The 22077-nt window shown below is 42.6% G+C and overlaps 1 protein-coding gene across 1 annotated transcript in view; it reads right to left on the bottom strand.

Annotated features, from left to right (window-relative positions):
* Window positions 1-1806: 1806 nt before the first annotated feature.
* The window catches only part of NDUFAF2 (NADH:ubiquinone oxidoreductase complex assembly factor 2), a 69790-nt gene continuing 49519 nt past the window's right edge, over window positions 1807-22077 (bottom strand). Inside the window, exons 3-4 of the mRNA XM_075269787.1 lie at window positions 15254-15294; window positions 1807-2197 (exon numbers count right to left, since the gene is read on the bottom strand). Coding sequence (XP_075125888.1) covers window positions 1967-2197; window positions 15254-15294 — 272 coding nt within the window. The 3' untranslated portion in view covers window positions 1807-1966. The remainder of the gene's footprint in view (window positions 2198-15253; window positions 15295-22077) is intronic.

Genomic DNA, 22077 nt, shown 5'->3' with positions numbered 1-22077 from the left:
CACATGCACCAGTACCGCAGGAGATGATATTGCCCATTATCCATCCTACCCAAACCTCAGCATTGAAACCCATCAGAATGTCAATGACTATTACAGCTGCAGTAAGTGTGAGATGGAGGACACAGAAATCACAATGCAGTCACTTTTATCAAGCATGAAGTAGATGTAATCACAACCCCAACGGTTCTGCTATTGTGACTTCTAGTCCCGAATAGATCAAACAGTGCGGCAGCGGTCCATACTATAGCTTATATATCCAATCTTTACAGGCCTTACACCTGGGTCTGCACTACTGAGACATTATGAAAAGACGGGGACCCTCCATTTGATGTAAAGGACATAGCCGGGAGATTAGACAAGACAGTCTAAAGACACCTCAGATTTACAGTGTCTTACGCTGGAAGATAAACTTGTTGCATCGTCAGATACTTTTATGTAACTTTTCACTTCTACCAAACATTTTGCATATGTAGGAGCATTTTACAGGGGCTTCACCATTACAAGCACCTATGCCCTATTCACAGGATAGGGGATAAGTGTCAGAGTGATGGGGCTACCAAATACTGGGTCCCCAGTGATTAGAACAGGTGCCTGAAAGTCCCCCTGTGTCGTCCCTGTGTAGGGCCAGAGATTGGCTCTCCAGTCACCGCTATGGGACCGCAATTTCCACAATCCCAATACAAGTAAATGGAACGCAAATCAAGCAAGTAGACTTCAATGTCAATCAATTTGCAGGTTGACTTTCGAGCCCCATTCTCACTGCAGGTCCAGGTAATCTGACAATTTATCCCTGATCTGCCGATAGGGGTCAAGTGTCTATAATAGCAAAACCCATTTAAAGGGATCCTATCATTGGATACCCTTTTTTTGTGATGAACACGTAGGAATAGCCTTAAGAAAGGCTATTCTTCTCCTACCTTTTAGATGTCTTCTCCGGGCTGCCGTTCGGTAGAGATCCAGGTTTTCATCGGTATGCAAATGAGTTCTCTCGCAGCACTGGAGGCGGTCCTCAGCACTCAAACAGTACTGGGGGTGACCCCAATGCTACGAGAGAACTCTCCAACGACGCCTCCATCTTCTTCTGGAACGGCCTCTCCCTGTGTCTTCTTCCTCCTTGGGTTTCGATCTTCTAGGCCTCGGGCAGAGCCAACTGCGCATGCCCAGGCCACAAGAAAATACACAGTAAGCTGGTGTAAGCGGTCATTTTCTTGTGTTCAAGACATGCGCAGTCGGCTCTGCCCAAGGCCTAGAAGATTGAAACTCACGATGAAAGAAGACACGGGAAGAGGGCGTTCTAGAAGAAAATGGAGGCGTCGCTGGAGAATTCTCTCGCAGCATTGGGGACCGCCCCCAGTGCTGTGAGAGAACTCATTTGTATACCGAAGGTAATCCAGATTTCTACTGAACGGCGGTGCGGAGAAGACATCAGGTAGAAGAATAGCCTTTCTTAAGGCTATTCCTACGTGTTAGTCAGAAAAAAAGAATATCCAATGATAGGATCCCTTTAAATCATTTGTCAAGCTCAGAGTCTAAAACACATACTTAGTGCCTGCCAGACGTGCGCCAATTCTTATCACTGTGGCTTGTATGGTTATATTTGGTGTACATAAACAATAAGCATATCCTTATGCTGCCATATTCTTTTTTCCATACAGTGTTGTATTAAGAATCATAAGATCTGTCTTATCTTAGAACATAAGACAACATGCAGTCACCTACGAGACCAGTGGCCAGTTATACCTCACTACAGAATATATTACACACTTTATTACATTTGTAATGTACATTAAAGCATATATATATATATATATATATATATATTTTTTTTTTTTTTTTTTTTCTCTTATAGGTCACATCTAACATGGGAAGTAAAAAGTAAAGAAATTCAATAATATAATGCAACACAAAAAAAACCAAGCCCCCACAGCCCATATAGACTGTTTGGAGGAAGCGCTGATCTTTCTTGCTACTTTTTCTTGGCATTCCAAGATCCAGGCTCAAATGTGTTTGCGGTGCTTGTCGGTTCTTCTGTGGGGGTCAGTTTTTCGTAGAGTTTAGCAGAAGCGTGTCCTTTAGTCTGTGTTCTCACTGGCTGGGCCGCAACCCCTTCTGTGCTTGGCGCAGCCTTGTCAGTCTTCAATAACTCCTCACCTTTGGCAATTGTGTTCAGTCTTATCTGCTCATTCTTCAGGATCTCCTGAAATGGATAAGTCAATAGATAAGACTATGGTTATACAATTTATGTAGATACTGTCGGTTCGGACATGGCGAAACCCAAATGTCACAAATTGATGGAGATGTGTAACCTAAATAATCACTCTGACTGTCCCCTTAGTTGGTAAGTGCCCCATATCAGCAATTGTGAGTAATGATATTGTAAGATGTTCTGTACATCACTATTCACATAGAGTAAAAGCAGAGGAGGACATACCAAATGTGAAGATACAGAGGGGCCCATTGCATACCTAGTTTTTCACAGGGGCCCTACGCTGTCTGTGTCTGGCCTTGGCTAATATTGCAAGGCGCATGGACAAATAGAGGTGCCACACTGTAATTCTTCCCTCACAAGGGTTTGCAAATTCAACCTTATTGCTTGTTTAGAGATAGAAACTATTTCTAGCAATAAGAAAGTTCTTTCACTTCAGATAGAGACAAACATTAGATTCGTCGGTTGCAATGCAGTTGCCATTTGGTACTTTAGTTCATGCTGGGACTTCCTGCTGAGGACGAGGAAGAGACAGCTGCAATATTCAGAGTCTGTGCTGAAACTGCTCACGTCTGATGCGGAGATCACACATGAAATGCTGCTAAAAATGTATAAAAGGTTCTTATAAATTACAGGCATAAAATACTGCCTCTCGCACTATACGAAGGTATATTAGGACGGGGCAGATTTAAGGAAGCCGCCATTTTGTACGCCAGTCTTGATAAATCAGCTGTGCCTTGTACCATTTATTAAGAGGTACTGGGATATTAATAAACTGCCCATACACTAGAATAAATGTCTACACTAGTCAGGGCATAGAGTTACTGTATAACTGACCCCAGAAAACTGGCATAAGTAACCCGTTGTCCTGTTCCGGAAAGTGTCGGGTGTGGCTCAGAACAAAGTTTTGTGTTTTCGGTGCACCAAAGAAATGCCATAATACCAGTCTATGCCAGAAATCTGATGCAGCTGGGATAGTAAATCCCACCCGATACACGTACACAAGTCGTGGACTGAACGCAGGCTTGTAGTCCTACACCCCCTCAGCTATTTAAGGCTAGTGAGATGCACTTGGGCCGCAATGGGGAATCTGCTCAGGACAACAAAGGCTATCCAAGTAATGCTCTCCCAAAAGCTGCGTTTCCTTTGTGCTCTTGCCAGCGGAGATGTAAACAGTTGCCAAATCGATGTCAGTCCTAATTCATTCAGATTCCGTTTCAGAGCAAACATCCTTTGATCAATTATAATAATTAAAATGTTACTGTGTTTGGATTCTTTGAAACACATTTTACACCGCGCTCCCTTCTGGATTTTTCACTATCGTCATATGGAACAAATTGGGCTGAGCAGTCCTTGGGGCTCGGGGACAGCCAGCAGCTTGTTTTACTTTGGAAAAATAGTACATAAATCGAAGAGTATATAGCGTGCTCATTTGTATCAGGTGAAAGGGGCTTTACAGGATAATCATCACCAAGTGCTACAGAAAAATGGAAGTCACTGCACGCTATCTGGGGCCTGCAGTGTAAGGAGGATCCAACAGCTTCGCCTAGGACAGTGATGGCAAACCTATAACACATGTCAAAGGTGACACCTCAAGACATTTTGGGTGACACACATCGGTAGCTACTAATTTTGTTATTGCAATAAGCAGCTGCCGCTAATTTTTACTTACCTGTCCATGCCCTTGTTCTGGCTGCCCTCCACAGCCTCCTCTAGGGCAGCGCTATACGTGTGTGTTGGGGGGGGGGGGAAGTGTTGGTTGGTATAAAAGGGGTCAACTGTGGGCCGTAAGTATCGAGATAAAAAAAAGGGGGGTCATATATGGTGTTGGGACAGAAAAGAGGTCATATTCTGTGGGAGGCCAAAAGAAAAAAGGTGGGGGGTGAGTAACCAAGAGATGGGTCAGAAATAAATATAAGGCCCCGTCCCACGGAGTAACGCGCCACTCATTCTGACACTCCATTTAACGCGCGTAATCAATGGGTTATAAAGCCTCCCATTGATTTCAATGTGTAGCGCGCATAAAACGGAACTCATTGAAGTCAATGGGATTCTGTTTTGAAGAGCTCACTCTGACACGTTACACGTCAGAATGAGTGGCACATTACTCCGTGGGAATGGGGCCTAATACAAATATACATATGAGTTTACGTGTGTCTGTTCTTTATGCGCTACTAAATGACCGGACCATTCCTCACCAAATATGGCACACAGGTGCATCAGGTGTCCAGGAAGGTTTTAGAATGGGTCTCAATTCTCTAGGACGTACTGTTCTTGAGATACAGTATTCCCAAAAAATTACCTGCATTAGACAATACAAGCCTGCAAGTTTTGCACTCCTAATGTCCCTTATCAGCCAATAGAAGCTTGCAGGTGCTTAGTCTCCACATGCACACAGCTTTACTCCAGGTTTCCATAGCAACCCAGCCATAGTTCTTCACTGCTGTGGGTCAGCTTTAAAGGGGCAGGACGTTGTGGATGACAGTGTCACCCAAGGTGACATACACACAGCTTCACTAAAGGTTTCCATAACAACCAATTGCAGGTTTTTCACCGATACAGTATCCAAACTGAGATACACATGATCACATGACGCTTATGGACCAAGGGAAACAAGCAGGTTCTTCTGTCTTCACATACATACAGCTTTACACCAGGTTTCCATAGCACTCAAGTTATTCTTAGGGGCCACTATACAAACTAAAAAAATGTAATATACCCGTGAAAAGCCGTGTCTTTCTGCTAGTATATATATAAATATATCAAAAAGATAACTCTTTTCTTATTAGAGACTACAAATATCACTAAAATATGGATTTTTTGATGTGTCACGGCACCCGAGTTAAGCTAGGTTTTTCTTACAAATCTTGCGCTGGAAGCTCAGGTATTATCTATACTTATAAGCAGGAAGTTTTTTAAAACACAAATCATATTATAACAAATCAGTAATATTTTAATCACACAATGAATTTCATATAGAAGGCACATGTTGAGTTAGATCCCCTGTAGGATTGTCATCTATTACATATCTATATGTTCCACAATGACGTCCCCCGTGCTAAGGTGCTTAATTCACAATGAGGTCGATTCTATAAATTATATTGGGATGTTTTGTGAGGGATGGTCCTGACCATGCGCAGTTTTTGAAAAGTGGCAAGGGCAGCGCCACTTACAACTATATTAGTCCTGAGTGACGTTATATAGTCTCATTTTGCAACCATTTTATGCATAAAAAATGGCTTTAAAAAAATGAAATGAGTATTTGCCTTCTGTGTATATATTGTACATAGAGTGGTGCATGCTCACTATATTACTTCTCAGGCTACATACACAGGACCGAAGACTGAGGGGGCGTCCGATGCTCCGTTCCGATGATTATAGAGCAGACCCTATCTTGTTATATGACATCAGAATGGAATGAGCCTCCCTAACTGAAGTCAATGGGGGTTGGCCGGTGCTCAGATATCATGCGAGTGCATTCCGCTATAACATCAGTCCCCCTTGGCCTGCGCACTCAGATGTGTGTATGTAGCCCAAACCTTATGGACCTGACTGCCAGCACTCATTGCATTGACTCTCATGTATCACTCCCGATTACGTCTGGATCTAATACTATAAGTCATTAGAAAATGATGAATACATCAGGTAAAAACAAAAAATACTACATACATAATAGATGAAAGACTTGGCTTCTGCATGAAAGCAACGGAGGGGAGGCTACTTATTGTGTCCAGAACAGCACAGGCTGAGGCACTGTCTATGTAAGGGGTTGTATAGAATTAGGAAAACACGTCTGCTTTATTCTAGTAACCTGTCCGTGCTTTGGGTCCAGTACTGCAGCTCAACCCCACATAAACTAATAGAGTTTGGGTGCAAAACCATATATAACCTGTGAACAGAGGTGGCGCTATTCTTTCTAATCCTAGCTAACCCTTTTATGGCACTCCAGTGGTAATATAATAACCAACCTGCCAAATAAAGAGTCAGAACAATGGCAGCCTTATGTACTAATCCACATATAAATAGGAGATGGAGCCCCATGAGTAGATCTCTTGACCAATGTATTGCCACACCATCTTCAGCCCTGCACAGGAGCGCCCTCTACTTGGCAGGAAACACAATACCCAGCCTGCAGGTGATATGTGGGGCAGCAACCCTCCGTCTGCCTTTGGACTACTCCTACACCGGATGTATCCCAATGGGGGCCCAATTCTGAAGATTGGAGTGGGAAGATCTACTACAGGCTAATGGGGAAAGCCTTTATAAGGAATAAAATGGTTAATAATTGAAGAATCACCTCATAAATAATTTTAAAAAATACACAAATAAATATAGGGAAGATTGGACTTAAATTTTGGAGGAGCTCCAACACGATCCCTAGTCACACGTTCCCCTAACATTGCTACAAATACAGTGTTAGGTCTTCATATTGGATGACTTCCCATCAACCCCAAAGGCAGAATTTTTTGGCTTCCAATATCCCACTTGGTATGTGTGCCAAGTCCAGGACCAGACATTGACCCCCATCTGGTCTATAACACAACACAGCCTTGGTAGATGACTGCATTCAGTAAATGTGAGAAGTTGTGTTGTCATGGTCTAACATGAGAATATTCCAGACAACCCCAAAAAATAACTATTATACATGTGGGCCACTTCTGTGCAACATGTGCAGCGACAGAGGGAATACCGCCAAAGACTAGAGCACAAGGCAAAGCTTAATATAGACTTTGGATGGAAGGGATGGAGACGCAACATCTGGGGCATGAATGAATCCCATTTGTAATGTTCAGGAAAACATGCAGATCCTATTTATAACTCTGCTCATGGACGAAACACCATCGAATACTGGAAGAATCCAATAGTTCTCAAGAAACGTACACTTTATGGCCCAAGAGAACCATCAATGGCCATAATCTACTCCATATGTCTGTCCACAACTATCCCTGTAATCCAATAAAAATAACAACTCCCCTATTTTAAGGATAACAAGGTTGACAGAATTCAGTACAGACTTTACTTCTATATCAACCTGCTGTCTTTAGTTTAAAAAAATTGATTATTATTACACCCTGGTACACACCAAGCAGTAGGAGTCTTATCTACACCATCAATATGGGCTTGTCATTATAGTAATTAAATGGGTGCTCCATCATTTAGGCATCAGCTGATGAGATCTGTGGCAGGGAGGTGTGAGGAGCACCGAGCCCGAAACGTCACTACAGCTGGAGCCTGCAGGTGGCTCAGTGGAAACCATGTTAGGTAAGTAGAACTTTTTTTCTGTAAGTGATGATTGAAGGGGCACTAATCGACGTGGGGGCCACTCAAGGGAACACTATAGGACGTGAGGGCCACTCGAGGGAACACTATAGGACGTGGGGGCCACTCGAGGGAACACTATAGGACGTGGGGGCCACTCGATTGAACACTATACGATGTAGGGGCCACTCATTGGAACACAATACGATGTGAGGGCCACTCGAGGGAACATTATAGGACGTGGGGGCCACTCGAGGGAACACTATAGGACGTGGGGGCCACTCGAGGGAACACTATAGGACGTGGGGGCCACTCGAGGGAACACTATACGAAGTGTAGGCCACTCGAGGGAACACTATACGACGTGGGGGGCCACTCGAGGGAACACTATACAACGTGGGGGCCAGTCAAGGGAACACTATATGATGTGGAGGGCATTCTGTGGAAAGGGCACGAGACATCACAGGTGACTTATGTGAGGGACATCCCGTTTCCTTTCCTGTATATCCTGGACAACCCCTTTAAGAGAAAATTGTTCTCCCTGCTAAAAACATACTTCCCAACTTTCATAGGATACAAAGATGGACAAAGGAGTCAGTGCGCCCAGCTCCCTGCCGCAAGTTTTTGTTTTTTTTAATCCGTCCTTTATCTCTTCATTCTTCAATCCACCCATTCATACCACGTGGCTTTAGGTCCCAAGACAGTAATAGCGCCCCCTACATTGTATAAAACTCAGTGATGATTCCTCATTAGTAACCAATATATACTATAACATCTCCAAGTGGTCCCTTCTGACTGTAAGTAGGGGGCTCCACTCATGAAACCTTTGCAATGTGTTACAACAGCCCCCGAATGCAGACATACTGCTTTTGGCTTTAGAAGGGGCCTTTGTTTTTGGAAATGTAGAGCTTGTATTTAATATGTTACACCACCCCCTCTACAGCAGACAAAAGGGAAAACAGATACGCTGCAAATGTTCACTTGTATGTAATTATCCAGGATCCCTGACCGGTCTTGGAAGTAATACCGTATCACTAGTTCCGGATAAAATCACATCTGACACACAGAACATTCTGCAAGCGTATTACTGCGCCCGCCAATATCCAGCTACATTGCAGTTTAATTTTTTGGCAGCGGCATCAAAGTATTCTGGCATATGCTGGGTGAACAGTTGGCTCCGGTTATCTCTTTCACTTTGTTAGATGCACATAAGTAGATTTGGTCTGGATAAAGACTAAGTCCCAATTACTCTTACAGGGTGGAGGTGAGGCACAGCTAGACCAAAAATATTGTGATTGTGTGTGTGTATACTCATATATACTGTATATATATATGACAACTTAGACCGACCCTCTCTGATAATGGGTGCCAGTCATCAGTGCAAACAAAGCAAATCCCAAAATTATAATACGGGGCCAGTGTGATGTTTATTATGGGGCCCTCTCTTCAAGGTGGTCATGGTCATTGGGACTAGCTCAGAGATGCCTGATATTGGGAGAGAAAAAAAAAACAAAACATGGCAGGTACCTTTTTTTCTTCTCTCTACTCATCTTGGCCATTAAAGTCTTTGGGTTAGTGAAAAAAAATGGATGATGTCCGTGTGTTATTTGGTTTTCAGATACATTTCTAAGTCCTGAAAAATAAAGACGGCACACGGAAATACTTCAGGATGTAGTGTGATTTTCTTTTACAGTCTGCATAACAGTGTGATATAAGTGACCCTCATAATTAAGAAGTCCATATATATTAACTGAATGTCAACTCGAGCTGACCGGCTACTAACTAATGAGTATAGGTGACTCCACACTCTCCTCTATCCACAGATGTAGGTATAAGGAAGGATCAGGCAGCTGGATTACAACATGCCCAATCCTTTAGATCTCAAGGGAGACGATCTCCTGCCAGAGAAGTCTAGCAGTGACTTATTCCCTCTTCCTATCAAAAACACGGGCACAGGGTGAGATGAGCGAATAATATTCGAAACTGCAGTTTCGAATACCTCGCTCCATAGGAATGAATGGGAGCGGCCACACGCTGGCGCTTAACCCCTTGCAGTTCGCCCACTCCCATTCATTCCTATGGGAGCAAGGCATTCGAAACTAGTTTCGAATAGTATTCGCTCATCTCTAGTTGGAAGCAATCACAAACTAATGTGTATGGCCCTTCTAAGAACCCAAGGCCTCTATTTGGTAGATTGGGAAGTGTTCCTCCACTTAGCAGGTAACTGTATCAATTGGATATTCTTGGAACTGAAGTTTTCCAAAAAATAACCATAAGAACCAAAACTTACGAAAGTGCTAGACATGACAAGCAGCAGGGGTCTCATGTTCTGTCCGCGTAGTGACTTAGAGAACAAGTGTATACCTTTCCTGAGATAACTTTTCCCAACAATACCTCAGAATAGGACACAATTATTCTGTTTCTGTACCAGATCTGAACAATACCGGAAATCAATAGCGCTGCTGAAGGAGCATTGTGTTGGAGAATCGGTGTTAAAAAACCTCTTGCATGGCTTTGGGGTGTAAGTGACTAACCACAACCTCTTCATTGTGGGAATGTGTTCAGCTCTCTGTTTATGGAACACTAAATTTTTTTCTCGTCTCTACAATGACAAAAAAACCAATACTGAAAAAGTGCTGGACTAAGGTCATGGCCACACCATGCGTGATGGCAGCAGGTTACCAGCGAACGCCTATGTACAGTAACTGTACTGTGGAAGAGATTAAATAGACCATAGTGACTTGAGCTGTGGGATATATCCTGCAACTTGTCCATTATTGCTGCAGGTTTTCCTCATAGCTTTTACAATACAAAGGTTGAGAGCCTTAGGCCCAGTTCACATTTGCATTCGGGTTTCCATTTGGGTGGTCCACTTGGGAACCCCACATGCATAGGTAAGTGGTTACCTGGGAAAACATATAGACCTCATAGACTATAATGGGGTCCATGTGGTTTCCACACACAAGATGCAGAGAGAAAAGTACTGCAAGTAGCTCTCTTCTCTCCACGTTTCGTGCGGAAACCATATGGACACCGTTATAGTCTATAGCGTCCGCGTGTTTTCCCAGGCAACTGCCTTTTAATGCATATGGGTTTCCGTTCGGAGGGTCCCCAAGTGGACTCCCTGAATGGAAAACCCGAAAGCAGATGTGAATGAGGCCTTACAGGTGAACCTGAGAAAAACCGATGAAGGTGGTAATAAAGTTTCATTACTAAAACGGAATTCAAAGCCTGGTCTACCATCAGCAGAGTGCAGACCGCCATCAAAAGGCTGCTTGTCCACTGTCCCAGAAAGCACCTTCGACCACTGAAACATCTTAGAGTATGTTCACATGGTGGAATTTGTTGCCGATTTTGTGTTGGATTTCGCCCTGATTCTACCTTCCATTGATTTCAATAGGAGATAGAGATCATAGCAGGATACTGAAAAAAAATAAGCGTCTTGCTCAAGACTCCCGTTACTTAGGTCCATTCATCTGGTGGAAAGTCACAATGGCCGAATGGACCTTGTGGGTGGAAAATGAAGATGAATCCGAAGGGGCTGTCCACCTCAAATTCCTTTTCGTTCTCCACCCTATGAACATACCCTTAGAGCCTTCGCTAGCGGTAACATTATAGGGACTAGTCAAAAACATGAATATGAGAGAAGAGGAATTTCCTCGACAACCAAGGCATATTTCAAGAACAAACTGTACGGCTCAGAACAATTACTAGATCGGCTTCCTGTTGTACGTAGACGGCAGGAATATTAGTAAGACAATGGCTGCAGGTGCAGAGCTGAATGTGTTCAATCCATAAAGAATCGCAATATCCTCGCTATTTATGTAAACACCGGGGACCCCCTAATTGCGCATCATTTACAATCTTTAATGTTCTCAGAATTGCTGTGAAGTGTTTCCAAATGCTATTTTACAGAATCTCCGGCTCTATTCCCTGTGCACGGCTCCTGATTACTCAGCCATACATATGGTTTTACATTTGCTTTTTATATGGCGGTATGCGATTTATCGTGTTTATACCTCAACTTACCTGAGTCCTATGAAGACAAATGTGTATACATGATACAGTATGTCACATACCACCACATCACCATGGTGGCTCAGGGGTTAGCACCGTTACCTTGCAGGACTGAGGCCTTGGGTGCAAAGTCAACCAAGAGCAACATCCGAAAACAGTTTGTATGTAAAAAAGACAACAAACAGTTTCGCCGGAGACCAGAAGACGCTCATGGGCGGAAAATGACTGCTGGGTTTCCGTCTCCTGTCCAGGTTTTCAGGCAGAAGACAGAAACTCACAAAGCAGAGACCAGGCGCAGGTGTGAACCCGCCCTAACAAACCCAATAGCAAAAAAATTCCCTATGTTACAGACCCATTCTCATGTAGAAGCATGGCTCTATAGTAAGGACCTAGTATTACCGTACACCCCCTGTCCATAGCTAGCCTTACCATTCTGAAGTATAAGACGACACATGTTACATCTTGGCTGCTAGTGTGGCGTCTGCCCATATTCCCATTGATTAATCAGCATTTTAATGAAGGATTTAATCTTCACCCGCCCTCCATGATACATGACATTGTGGGCTATTCTAGAAAGTGCTGGACGTAATTACGTTTCCACATTAGTAGATAGATTATGTAATTATTATCGACATAAGAAACCAATACTAATAATGCGCAGGGGCAGATGAAAGTTAAGGAGAACTTTCCTGAATAACTTTCGTGAAGAGTAAAAAGTAATTATGGAAATGTCCTCTATGATTTATTATGCCTCTGCGAGGAAAGCAAAGGAAGCTGCCATGATTAAAATATGAGCATAATTAATGGCGACTTTCATCGCTTTCCACAAACCCCAAGAAGAAAAATCATGTAAATACCAAAGTTTAAGAATCTGGTAAACCTTGGGGTATCACAAACAATGGAAAGGCGCGTAAGATTTACCCAAGAGTTCAGAAACTAATACATGACGTCTGACCCCAGGAAAAACTAAACTCTGGCAAAATATTCTACTCCGCGTTGTAATCTATTCCTTCCATTATCTGAATAGTGTTACTTTACATTATATTATTGTATGGTCATCTTGCAAAAGGGAGTAGTACAGGCTATAAAATGATGCAGGCACAGATAGTACTGCCTCCCTGTCTTTCCCTGTTAATAATATAGGCACAGATAGTACTGCCTCCCTGTCTTTCCCTGTTAATAATATAGGCACAGACAGTACTGCCTCCCTGTCTTTCCCTGTTAATTATATAGGCACAGATACTACTGCCTCCCTCTCTTTCACTATAAATGACGCAGACACAGATAGTACTGTCTCCCTGTCTTTCACTATAAATGATGCAAACATAGATAGTACTGCCTCCCTGTCTTTCACTATAAATGATATAGGCACAGATAGTACTGACTCCCTGTCAATAATCTAGGCACAGATACTACTGCCTCCCTGTCTTTCACTATAAGTGATATAGGCACAGATAGTACTGCCTCCCTGTCTTTCCCTGTTAATAATATAGGCACAGATAGTACTGCCTCCCTGTCTTTCCCTGTTAATAATATAGGCACAGATAGTACTGCCTCCCTGTCTTTCCCTGTTAATAATATAGGCACAGATACTACTGCCTCCCTCTCTTTCACTATAAATGACGCAGACACAGATAGTACTGTCTCCCTGTCTTTCACTATAAATGATGCAAACATAGATAGTACTGCCTCCCTGTCTTTCACTATAAATGATATAGGCACAGATAGTACTGTCTCCCTGTCAATAATATAGGCACAGATACTACTGCCTCCCTGTCTTTCACTATAAATGATATAGGCACAGATAGTACTGACTCCCTGTCAATAATATAGGCACAGATACTACTGCCTCCCTGTCTTTCACTATAAATGATATAGGCACAGATAGTACTGACTCCCTGTCAATAATATAGGCACAGATACTACTGCCTCCCTGTCTTTCACTATAAATGATATAGGCACAGATAGTACTGACTCCCTGTCAATAATATAGGCACAGATACTACTGCCTCCCTGTCTTTCACTATAAATGATATAGGCACAGATAGTACTGACTCCCTGTTTCACTCTGCAAATGTAAGCATAGTACGGCCTCCCTGTATATCTCTGTACAATGCGTTATGACACATCTTTAGATGGATTCCACTTGAAAACCCCATTGAAATCAATGGGAAGCAGAAAAAAACATGACACAGTTTGTCGCACTTTATTGACTCTTCTTTTTGCAAAAACTGCGAGAGGTTTCCAAAAAAGCAAAAAAACAAAACAAACCCACAACAAAAACCATGTCATGTAAATAAACACATCAAGAGAATGTTTTCTAATTCTTGATGCAGATATTTCCAGCCTGCAAAAAAACTCAGTGTGAACGTACCCTAAAGGAGCACGAGAGGCAAGTACTGTTTTGTTATTGTATGGCCCTCTTGTTTGGTTGGTTTATGTATACATTGTAAAACCCATTTTCCCTGCTTTCCCCGCACTGTCCTTCCATTTCTTCTGGCTGGTTATGAATAGGTAAAGCTCTGATAGGATTTGCCTTTAATTTCAGGCTTTACATTACAAGAACAGTCTCGGTAAGACTCTGTCTAAGTAGCGTGCACACTTACATAAGAATGACTTTCTATTCTTCCAGTCATACATTTTCTGCTGCTCAGTAAAAACTTTCCCGATTATCATAAGTGCTTCTTTTTTTACATCTCTAAAACAATATCTGTCACAACAGTAGTTGTAGCAATAATGGAATCTGAGATTACGACAAAAAGGATATTCCTACCTCCAACATTTTACCTCCCAGCGAGTGATGGAGCGGATAATGCTACAATGAGGATACATTAGGACACAGAGGTAGACAAAAGACAAAAAGTATAAAGACAAAGCTATAAAAGGTGTTACCTTTAGTGACAGCCTTTGAAGCAATCTACATATAACCGGACCTGACCCTTTAAGCGTGCGTGTGGGGGCTGGAATTGCCGCAACATGAGAATGCTTACAGGTTCAAGCCCCACATTGCGGAAATGTAGCGTTTTTTTTTTGTTTTGCTAATTGGCCTCAGCGGTCCCGTGTGGCAAGGACTTCCGCCCTTACAAGCCCCAGTGTGTACTGGACCGGACAGATGGGTATGATTTTTGTTTTGTTCTTTTTGTGTTTCACCTTCCCTGGCCTTCTGCTCAAGTATTGAAATTTCTCGACAATCCCTTTAATAGTTTACTTTTGTCATGTGGAAAAATGAACTGAATGAACAAAATCTAAATCTCATTGATGTTTGGTGTAACCTTTGCCTTCCATTAATTCTTCTCGGTACTTGCAGACAGTTTTTGAAGGAACTCGGCAGGGAGGTTGTTCCCGCCATCTTGGAGAACTAAGCACAGATCTTCTGTGGATGTAGGCTTGCTCCAATCCGTCTGTTTCTACATGTCATCCCAGACAGACTGGATGATGTTGAGATCAGGGAAGGGGGCCATATCATCACTTCCAGGATTCGTCCACCAAAGGGCAAAGGTAACACCAAATACTGAGGAGATTTAGATTCCACTTTTCTCCATTCGCATCAATGAAGACCCCTTCTATTAACCCTTCTATTTTTGAAAGCATTCTTACTTTACAGCTTCCACCCTCAAGCCCCCCCCCCATCCCTGCCTAAAACTTCTGCATATAAGATATAAAGAGCACAGTACAGTTACACCAATGGAGTGAAACATAGTGAGAAGTCGTCTGGTACATAACCTGGATTCTTCAACTTCGAGCCCAAGCAACGTTGATCTGAAAGCTCACCTCAATTGTCGGAGGATCTTTCCTTTTGCCTCTGATCCACGCTACAAGAGAGAACGAGAAATGGGTCTTTAGTTAGTAGATCGATAGATAGATAGATAGATAGATAGATAGATGGATAAATTGATGGATAGATAGATAATATGGATGGATGGATGCATAGATAATATAGATGGATGGATGGATGGATGGATGGATGGATGGATGGATGGATAGATAGATGGATAAATTGATGGATAGATAGATAATATGGATGGATGGATGCATAGATAATATGGATGGATGGATGGATGGATGGATAGATAGATAGATAGATGGATAAATTGATGGATAGATAGATAATATGGATGGATGGATGGATGGATGGATGGATGGATGGATGGATGGATGGATAGATAGATAGATAGATAGATAGATAGATAGATAGATAGATAGATAGATAGATAGATTTGTGTTGTCTAAGACCTGAACAAAGTTGAACTTCCATGAATCTTCAAGAACAAACAAACTGATAGTGAACAGATCCCGGTCTTCAGACTTGTACAGATGGGAAGCTAATGAATTTTTTAGTATAGTTAAAAATATGTTTATGTCGGAGATATTCCCCAATGTATGTATGAACCTCTAAAAGCTGCCATTACCTGACTGTTATTTACTTGCGTGCTTTCAGACTACAGCATAAATCACACATAGGGAATACGCCAATCTCTGCATTATGCCTTGGACAGAAATCTCCAGCTTTCAATGTATTAAAAATGGCAGCATTATCAAATATGTGGGGCCATATACCATAAAGCCAGATATGCTATTATATCTAAGAATGTGGCATCCAAATTAATGTCATCTGTTTGCTCTTCACATAATTTCATTAACGTCTGCAACCTTTAACCATCACTAGAGGGAGCTTAAAAGGAGTCCCTAAAAATGACCTACTTTTATCTTAAACATTTTTTTCAGATTTTTTTTTTGCATTTTCAATGTTACCATCTACATACTTAAAAAAGTAAAGTACTAAATCCTACAGTTTTCACTCTATCCACTAAAGCCTCGTTCACATCTTCGTTGGTAATCCGTTCAGGGGAGTTCGCATGCGGACCCCCCCCCCCCCCCGAACAGAATACCAAACACATTGGTAAGCAATGTGCAGTGAGAGCGCACGGATCCCCATAGACTGTAATGGGGTCCATGTGCTTGCTGTAAGATCTCCGCAGGGAACATGCAGACAAGAAAGTACTTCACAATCTACTTTTCTGTCCGCATGACTCGTGCGGAGATCCCATTATAGTCTATGGGGATCCGTGCGCTCCCACTGCACACCGCTTGTAAATAAGTTTGGTATTCCATTTGTGGACTCCCCAAACGGATTACCAAACGCAGATGTGAATCAAGGGTAAGCCTGAGAATATACACTGACATATGGGTTTTCCTTGTAGTAGTCACCTTAGTTACATCACAGACAAGACAGACACAATTACAATAGAAGTTAACACCTTTATAGATAACACCACGGACTCCTCAGTATATCCACTGCTGACAATAGATGACGTCACAGCTTATCTACTCCCTCTCTTAGCACAGAACAAGCCTAGTAAACTCTCCATTAAACTTCTTGGTTCTGGTGATTCCCAAAAGGGGTGCCATGGCACCCAAAGCTACCTTGGAAGCCCGCCAGGAAGCCATGACACTCTGGTTGGGAAGGTGACTGCAAGCTTTCATGCAACGTAAACCGGAATCCTTAGGCCATTTTTTGTAATCATTTAATAAAAATTATTTGGTAGGGTGCCCAGAGCCTAAAAACATTAGGAAACACCAGCCTATGGCCGTGACTATGCTGTAAAGCATAACACTAAATGCTGTTAATAGAGGAGAAGTGAAGCTCAGGCAGGATAGCCATCATAATCATGTATGAGAAATATAAAAAAAAAAAAAAAAAAATCAAAATCAGAAAATAAAATCAGATTAGTAAAGAAGGAGATAAGAGGTTACTCTGGTTTTAATAAATAAATACAAAATAAGGCAAGTAGTTGGAGCTGTAGTATGGTCATGTGCTATTGTGGACGCGCAATTCTGTCCCCAAGGAGGGAGGTTTTTCACCTACAGACAGGCAGGATCCCAAACATATGGGAATGGGGCTAAATCAGACAGGCCACAGCAGGGAGTCTTGTGCCCCAGCCAGTTGACTTGCAGCCAGGACAGTGAGGAGTCATGGCTACACTCCTGGGACATGGAGATTTTTTAGAGCATCTTCTATATTTAGTGCTCCTTTAAAGGGATCCAATCATTGGATACCCTTTTTTTCTGACGAACACGTAGGAATAGCCTTAAGAAAGGCTATTCTTCTCCTACCTTTAGATGTCTTCTCCGTGCCGCCATTCGGTAGAAATCCCGTTTTTTGTCGGTATGTAAATGAGTTATCTCGCAGCACTGGTGGAGGTCCTCAGCGCTCAAACAGCACTGGGGGCGTCTCCAATGCTGCAAGAGAAATCTCCAGCGCCGCCTCCATCTTCTTCTGGAACGCCCTCTCCCTGTGTCTTCTTCTGCCCTGGGTCTCAATCTTCTAGGCCTCAGGCAGAGCCAACTGTGCATGCCAGCGGCCACAAGAAAATGGCTGCTTAGTTAAGGCTATTCCTACGTGTTAGTCAGAAAAACAATGGTATCCAAAGCTAGGATCCCTTTAAGAGTAGATTTCAAGATGGTTTATTTTATTCTTCTGGTGTATTGTTAGATTTCATCTGTCCTAATGTGATAGTGAAATGAAAAGAATGGGATGTATGAAGAGATGCGCCGTCCAACGTCTACAGCCCGCGCTATTCTTCTCCACCATAATAGATAAAGTAACTGATCAGTGACACAACTGCGGCAGGAGACCTGAGAGCGGCAAAATGTCAGACAATAAAATTAAGTCTCTGGTTAATAGGAAGCAGCGCTGGAGCAGATTCCTCGCAAGGCAAGGTACAGGGAAAAGTTCAGAATGTGTTCTCGATAGCATAACCTTTCCAACAAAGAGCAACTGGGCTATAAATTGGCATTAGAAAGGCCACTGCTTATGAGTCAAGATGGGTCTTGTAGTTTGTCAACCAGATTAATAGCAGACTCCCATCCATTTCATCTATGGATTGTAAAAACAGTTTAAATGGTTAAGTAGCCCCAAAAGGTCAAGGTTGCCTTCATTTGTGTAATGTGTATTTAATGTCATTTAACCCTTATTGTTCAGGGAATGAACGCAGGGTCTGATGCAACATGAACGTCCTTACTGAGAATAGAAAACATTGAATCCACAGCAGCAAATCCACATTATGTCCACCCTGTGTGTCCCGCCTAGACCGTATAAACCTAGACTAGACAGTGGTGGATGCTGGAAGGTTAGTGTGTCCAATCTGACTTTACACCACCTATATACACAGTCCAGTCACATGAATGTGACCACCTGTCAAAGTCCAGAATAACCACCTTTGGCAGAGCGGACCGCTGCGAGACGTGCAGGAAGAGAGTGGATGTTGTGTTGATGGCCAGCTGCGCTAGGTTACGCGGTTGAGCATCCATGGCGCAAACGACCCGATCAAGGTGGTCCGACACATTCTCGATTGGGTTCAAGTCCGGTGAATTTGCTGGCCAAGGGAGTAAAGTAAACTCATCCTGGTGCTCCTCGAACCACGCACTAACACTGCGAGCTTTATGGCACGTCGCATTGTCCTGCTGGTAGATGCCATCATCCTGAGGAAAAACATTTCGCATGTAGGGGTGAACATGGTCTGCAAGGATAGATGCATACTTGTGCTGATCCATCATGCCTTCTACAATAATGAATGCACCCAGATGGCTAATGACACGTGCCTTCTGCCATTGGTTATTTAACGTTGACGTCAAAAGTAGGCGGTGGTCACATTAATATGACTGGACTGTGTATTAGCAGAGAGTAGCATCATTAAATTGTGATCCCCTTTATGCCCCCTTGATGGCCGAAATGCAAAAATGCCAGATTATCAGTTACAAGTTACGACAAACCTGTAGTGCATTTATGGTTGTAAACATGGCCTGCCACGGACAACAGCCAAATCGTTCACCATTTACACAACTCTGAGTTCTCTGGATAGGGGATAGCTTTAATCATGGTACCAATCCTAATATCTACATCGGTATACACAGAAGACTGTATATTAGGCATACATTTATATATTTATTATATTATATTCGGACATTCATGCGTACTCAGCAGAAGAAGAGAAGGTTATATAAGCAATGGCAGAGATTTATAGGATTCTTATAGAGTCTGCGGCATCTTATATGCCTTTTCTTCTATCTTTATTGCCCAGTAAAGGAGAGCGCATACACGGAGACAATACTGAATGTAAAAGCTTATATAATTCACATAGACAATAGTAAAAATGACAATGTGCAGGAGGCTTTCATTAACGGTTGCTATAGCTGTGACGCTGTGCAGACCCCTCTCCTATATGGACGCTACTGGCTTAAATAAAGACCCCAGACTCATTAACTAATCTTCCTTATTCTCAGGACGCTTGAATACGAATTAAATAAGATAAATTGTCTTCATTCTGAGCGTGGTGAGGGGGTTATGAAATTCCAAGCAGATTAACGCTTCTCTAATTCCTTCCCGCTTCACTTGACACACAATGTACCAGACAGAATTCTCCTTCTAGGAACGGCTCCGATGAAACAAGGAGATGAGCGGAACGTATAATGAGAAGGCCGGTCCACAGAAGCGGCAGGTACCAGGACGCATGGACACATGTACCCAGATATCTATCCAGATACCAAAGTGTTCAGCTATACTAGTGAAGATACCCACTGACCCATTTTCAGCAGGCAGTGAGGTAGGAATTACTATATATCTTTCAGACTATAGTACACATCCAAGTTAAGAAACGCTGAATAAGGAATATCCACAGGATAGGGGATAAGAGTCAGATCACCAGGGTACCAACTGCAGGGACCCCTAGTGATCAGGAGAATGGTGCATGAGCGTCCCTCACAATCCCCGGCAGCCACAAGAAGTGTATGGAGTGCTGGTCATGCAAGTGCACTGGCGCTTTACTCACAGGTAGAATGCAGAGGTGACTTCTAGTCCCCATTTCTTGATAACTGGGGAATCAGAGATGTGAAACTTATCCCCTATCCTACGCATAGGGATTATGGGCTAGGATAGCAGAGGAGATGAAATAAACTTTCCTGGTTGTGAAGGGAGTTCATGTTTTTTTTTTTCCCTGGTGATCTATGGTAGTGGAGAGGTAACACCAACGTCTCTGGAGGTCTGGGGGTAGTGGAGTGGTGAATACCTCCCTAGGCTGTAGCGATCTTTGATGTGTTTTGTCTTTCCGACAGAAAGCATTAGAAGGATTTTGCCACTAATAACACCCTAACCTTATTCACAGAACAGGGGATAAACGTCTGATCGCTTGGAGTCCAACCAAAAACTTGAGTTCTGGGTAAACTGCCTTAATGAAATACTTTTATTTTAAGAAATTGTTATTTCTGTTAATATCCAACTTATGAATTATTGTAGGGTGTAAAGGGGTACATTCAGATAATACATAAATAAATAAATATTGGGGGGAAAAAATAAATAAATATCGCAGAATGGTGTAAAAAAATAAAATAAAATGGATATCTATCTATAGGTTACACTCTCCTAACTGATATTCCCGACCAGTCTCTACTTCCTGGACCTTCACAACACACAGTAAATGATCACTCAACCAATCACTAGCCACAATGGTGACCTGCCGCAGCTAGTGATTGGTCAGTGGTCACTTTCTGTGTGCCAAGAGGGACCAGAGGGCAATCCGAGAAATCAGCAATATCAATTAGACTAGTCTGATTTATGTTCTTACATTACATCATGTGATTTTTTTTTTTTTTTTTTAATTTACAAATCGGTGCAACTAACCCACCGGACGTTTTAGATCAATGACAATAAGTATATCTATGTAAGACCTAATCCTATCCTCCGCACTTTACCGAATAGATGGCAGCTTGGAATAAATAAATAAATACAAAGTATACCATATTCAGGAGGAGCGGACTTTTGCGGTGCACGCTAAAGAGTCTCAGACATGAGCCGTCACTTCTTCTCCATTTCTAGAAGTGTAATTATAGCCTCTGCCGGGGACGGTCGTGCGGTGCACTTGCAGCGTTGCTGGTATTAAATAGTCCTGTCTATGTACGAGTAGAGCTTACAAAGATAACTGGACATTTCCTACCTATCGAGACCCCGGCATTCTTTCATCTGTGCTTATTTGCATTTTGATTAGTATGCATGAGATTTCCATTGAACCTTTACACTCCTACTGGCACATAATACACTTTAATGAGCAGAAAAGTGAGCATGCAAATTAAAGCTGCCATTAATCACTAAATGCTACAGGAAATCGGGAGGATGGAGCGAGCAGGCAGTAAAATGCTGAAAGAGGCATGCACTCTCCAAATCTCCATAGGCCCTGGCAATGACGGATAGGCTTTCAAGAGCGCCGCTGACACAGGGAGGAGGTAAATAAAATATTCTAGCAGCATAGACAATAGGTGACCATTCAGCGGGAGGACGGTGGGGCTGGAATTTGCAGAGTGCATCTTCTAGCAACAGCACTAGAGGGAAACTGGGAAATAAATGATGGAGATGGTTATTAGCTCTACTAAGTTGGCATCGGAGTGAACGGCTTCTCATAAAGGCCCGGTCATCTGTACTACGGGATATTACTGATGTACTATTGTATCGGGCAGGCTGACTAGTTGCACTAATTATTTCTGGCCATTTATAAGCCTCCATTATTGATATATAAATAAAAGTATCATATGCTCATACCCTCAGT

Source organism: Leptodactylus fuscus, chromosome 1 (assembly GCF_031893055.1).
Source record: "Leptodactylus fuscus isolate aLepFus1 chromosome 1, aLepFus1.hap2, whole genome shotgun sequence".
NCBI classification, from domain to species: domain Eukaryota; kingdom Metazoa; phylum Chordata; class Amphibia; order Anura; family Leptodactylidae; genus Leptodactylus; species Leptodactylus fuscus.
This window is presented reverse-complemented; position numbering and strand designations above follow the sequence as displayed.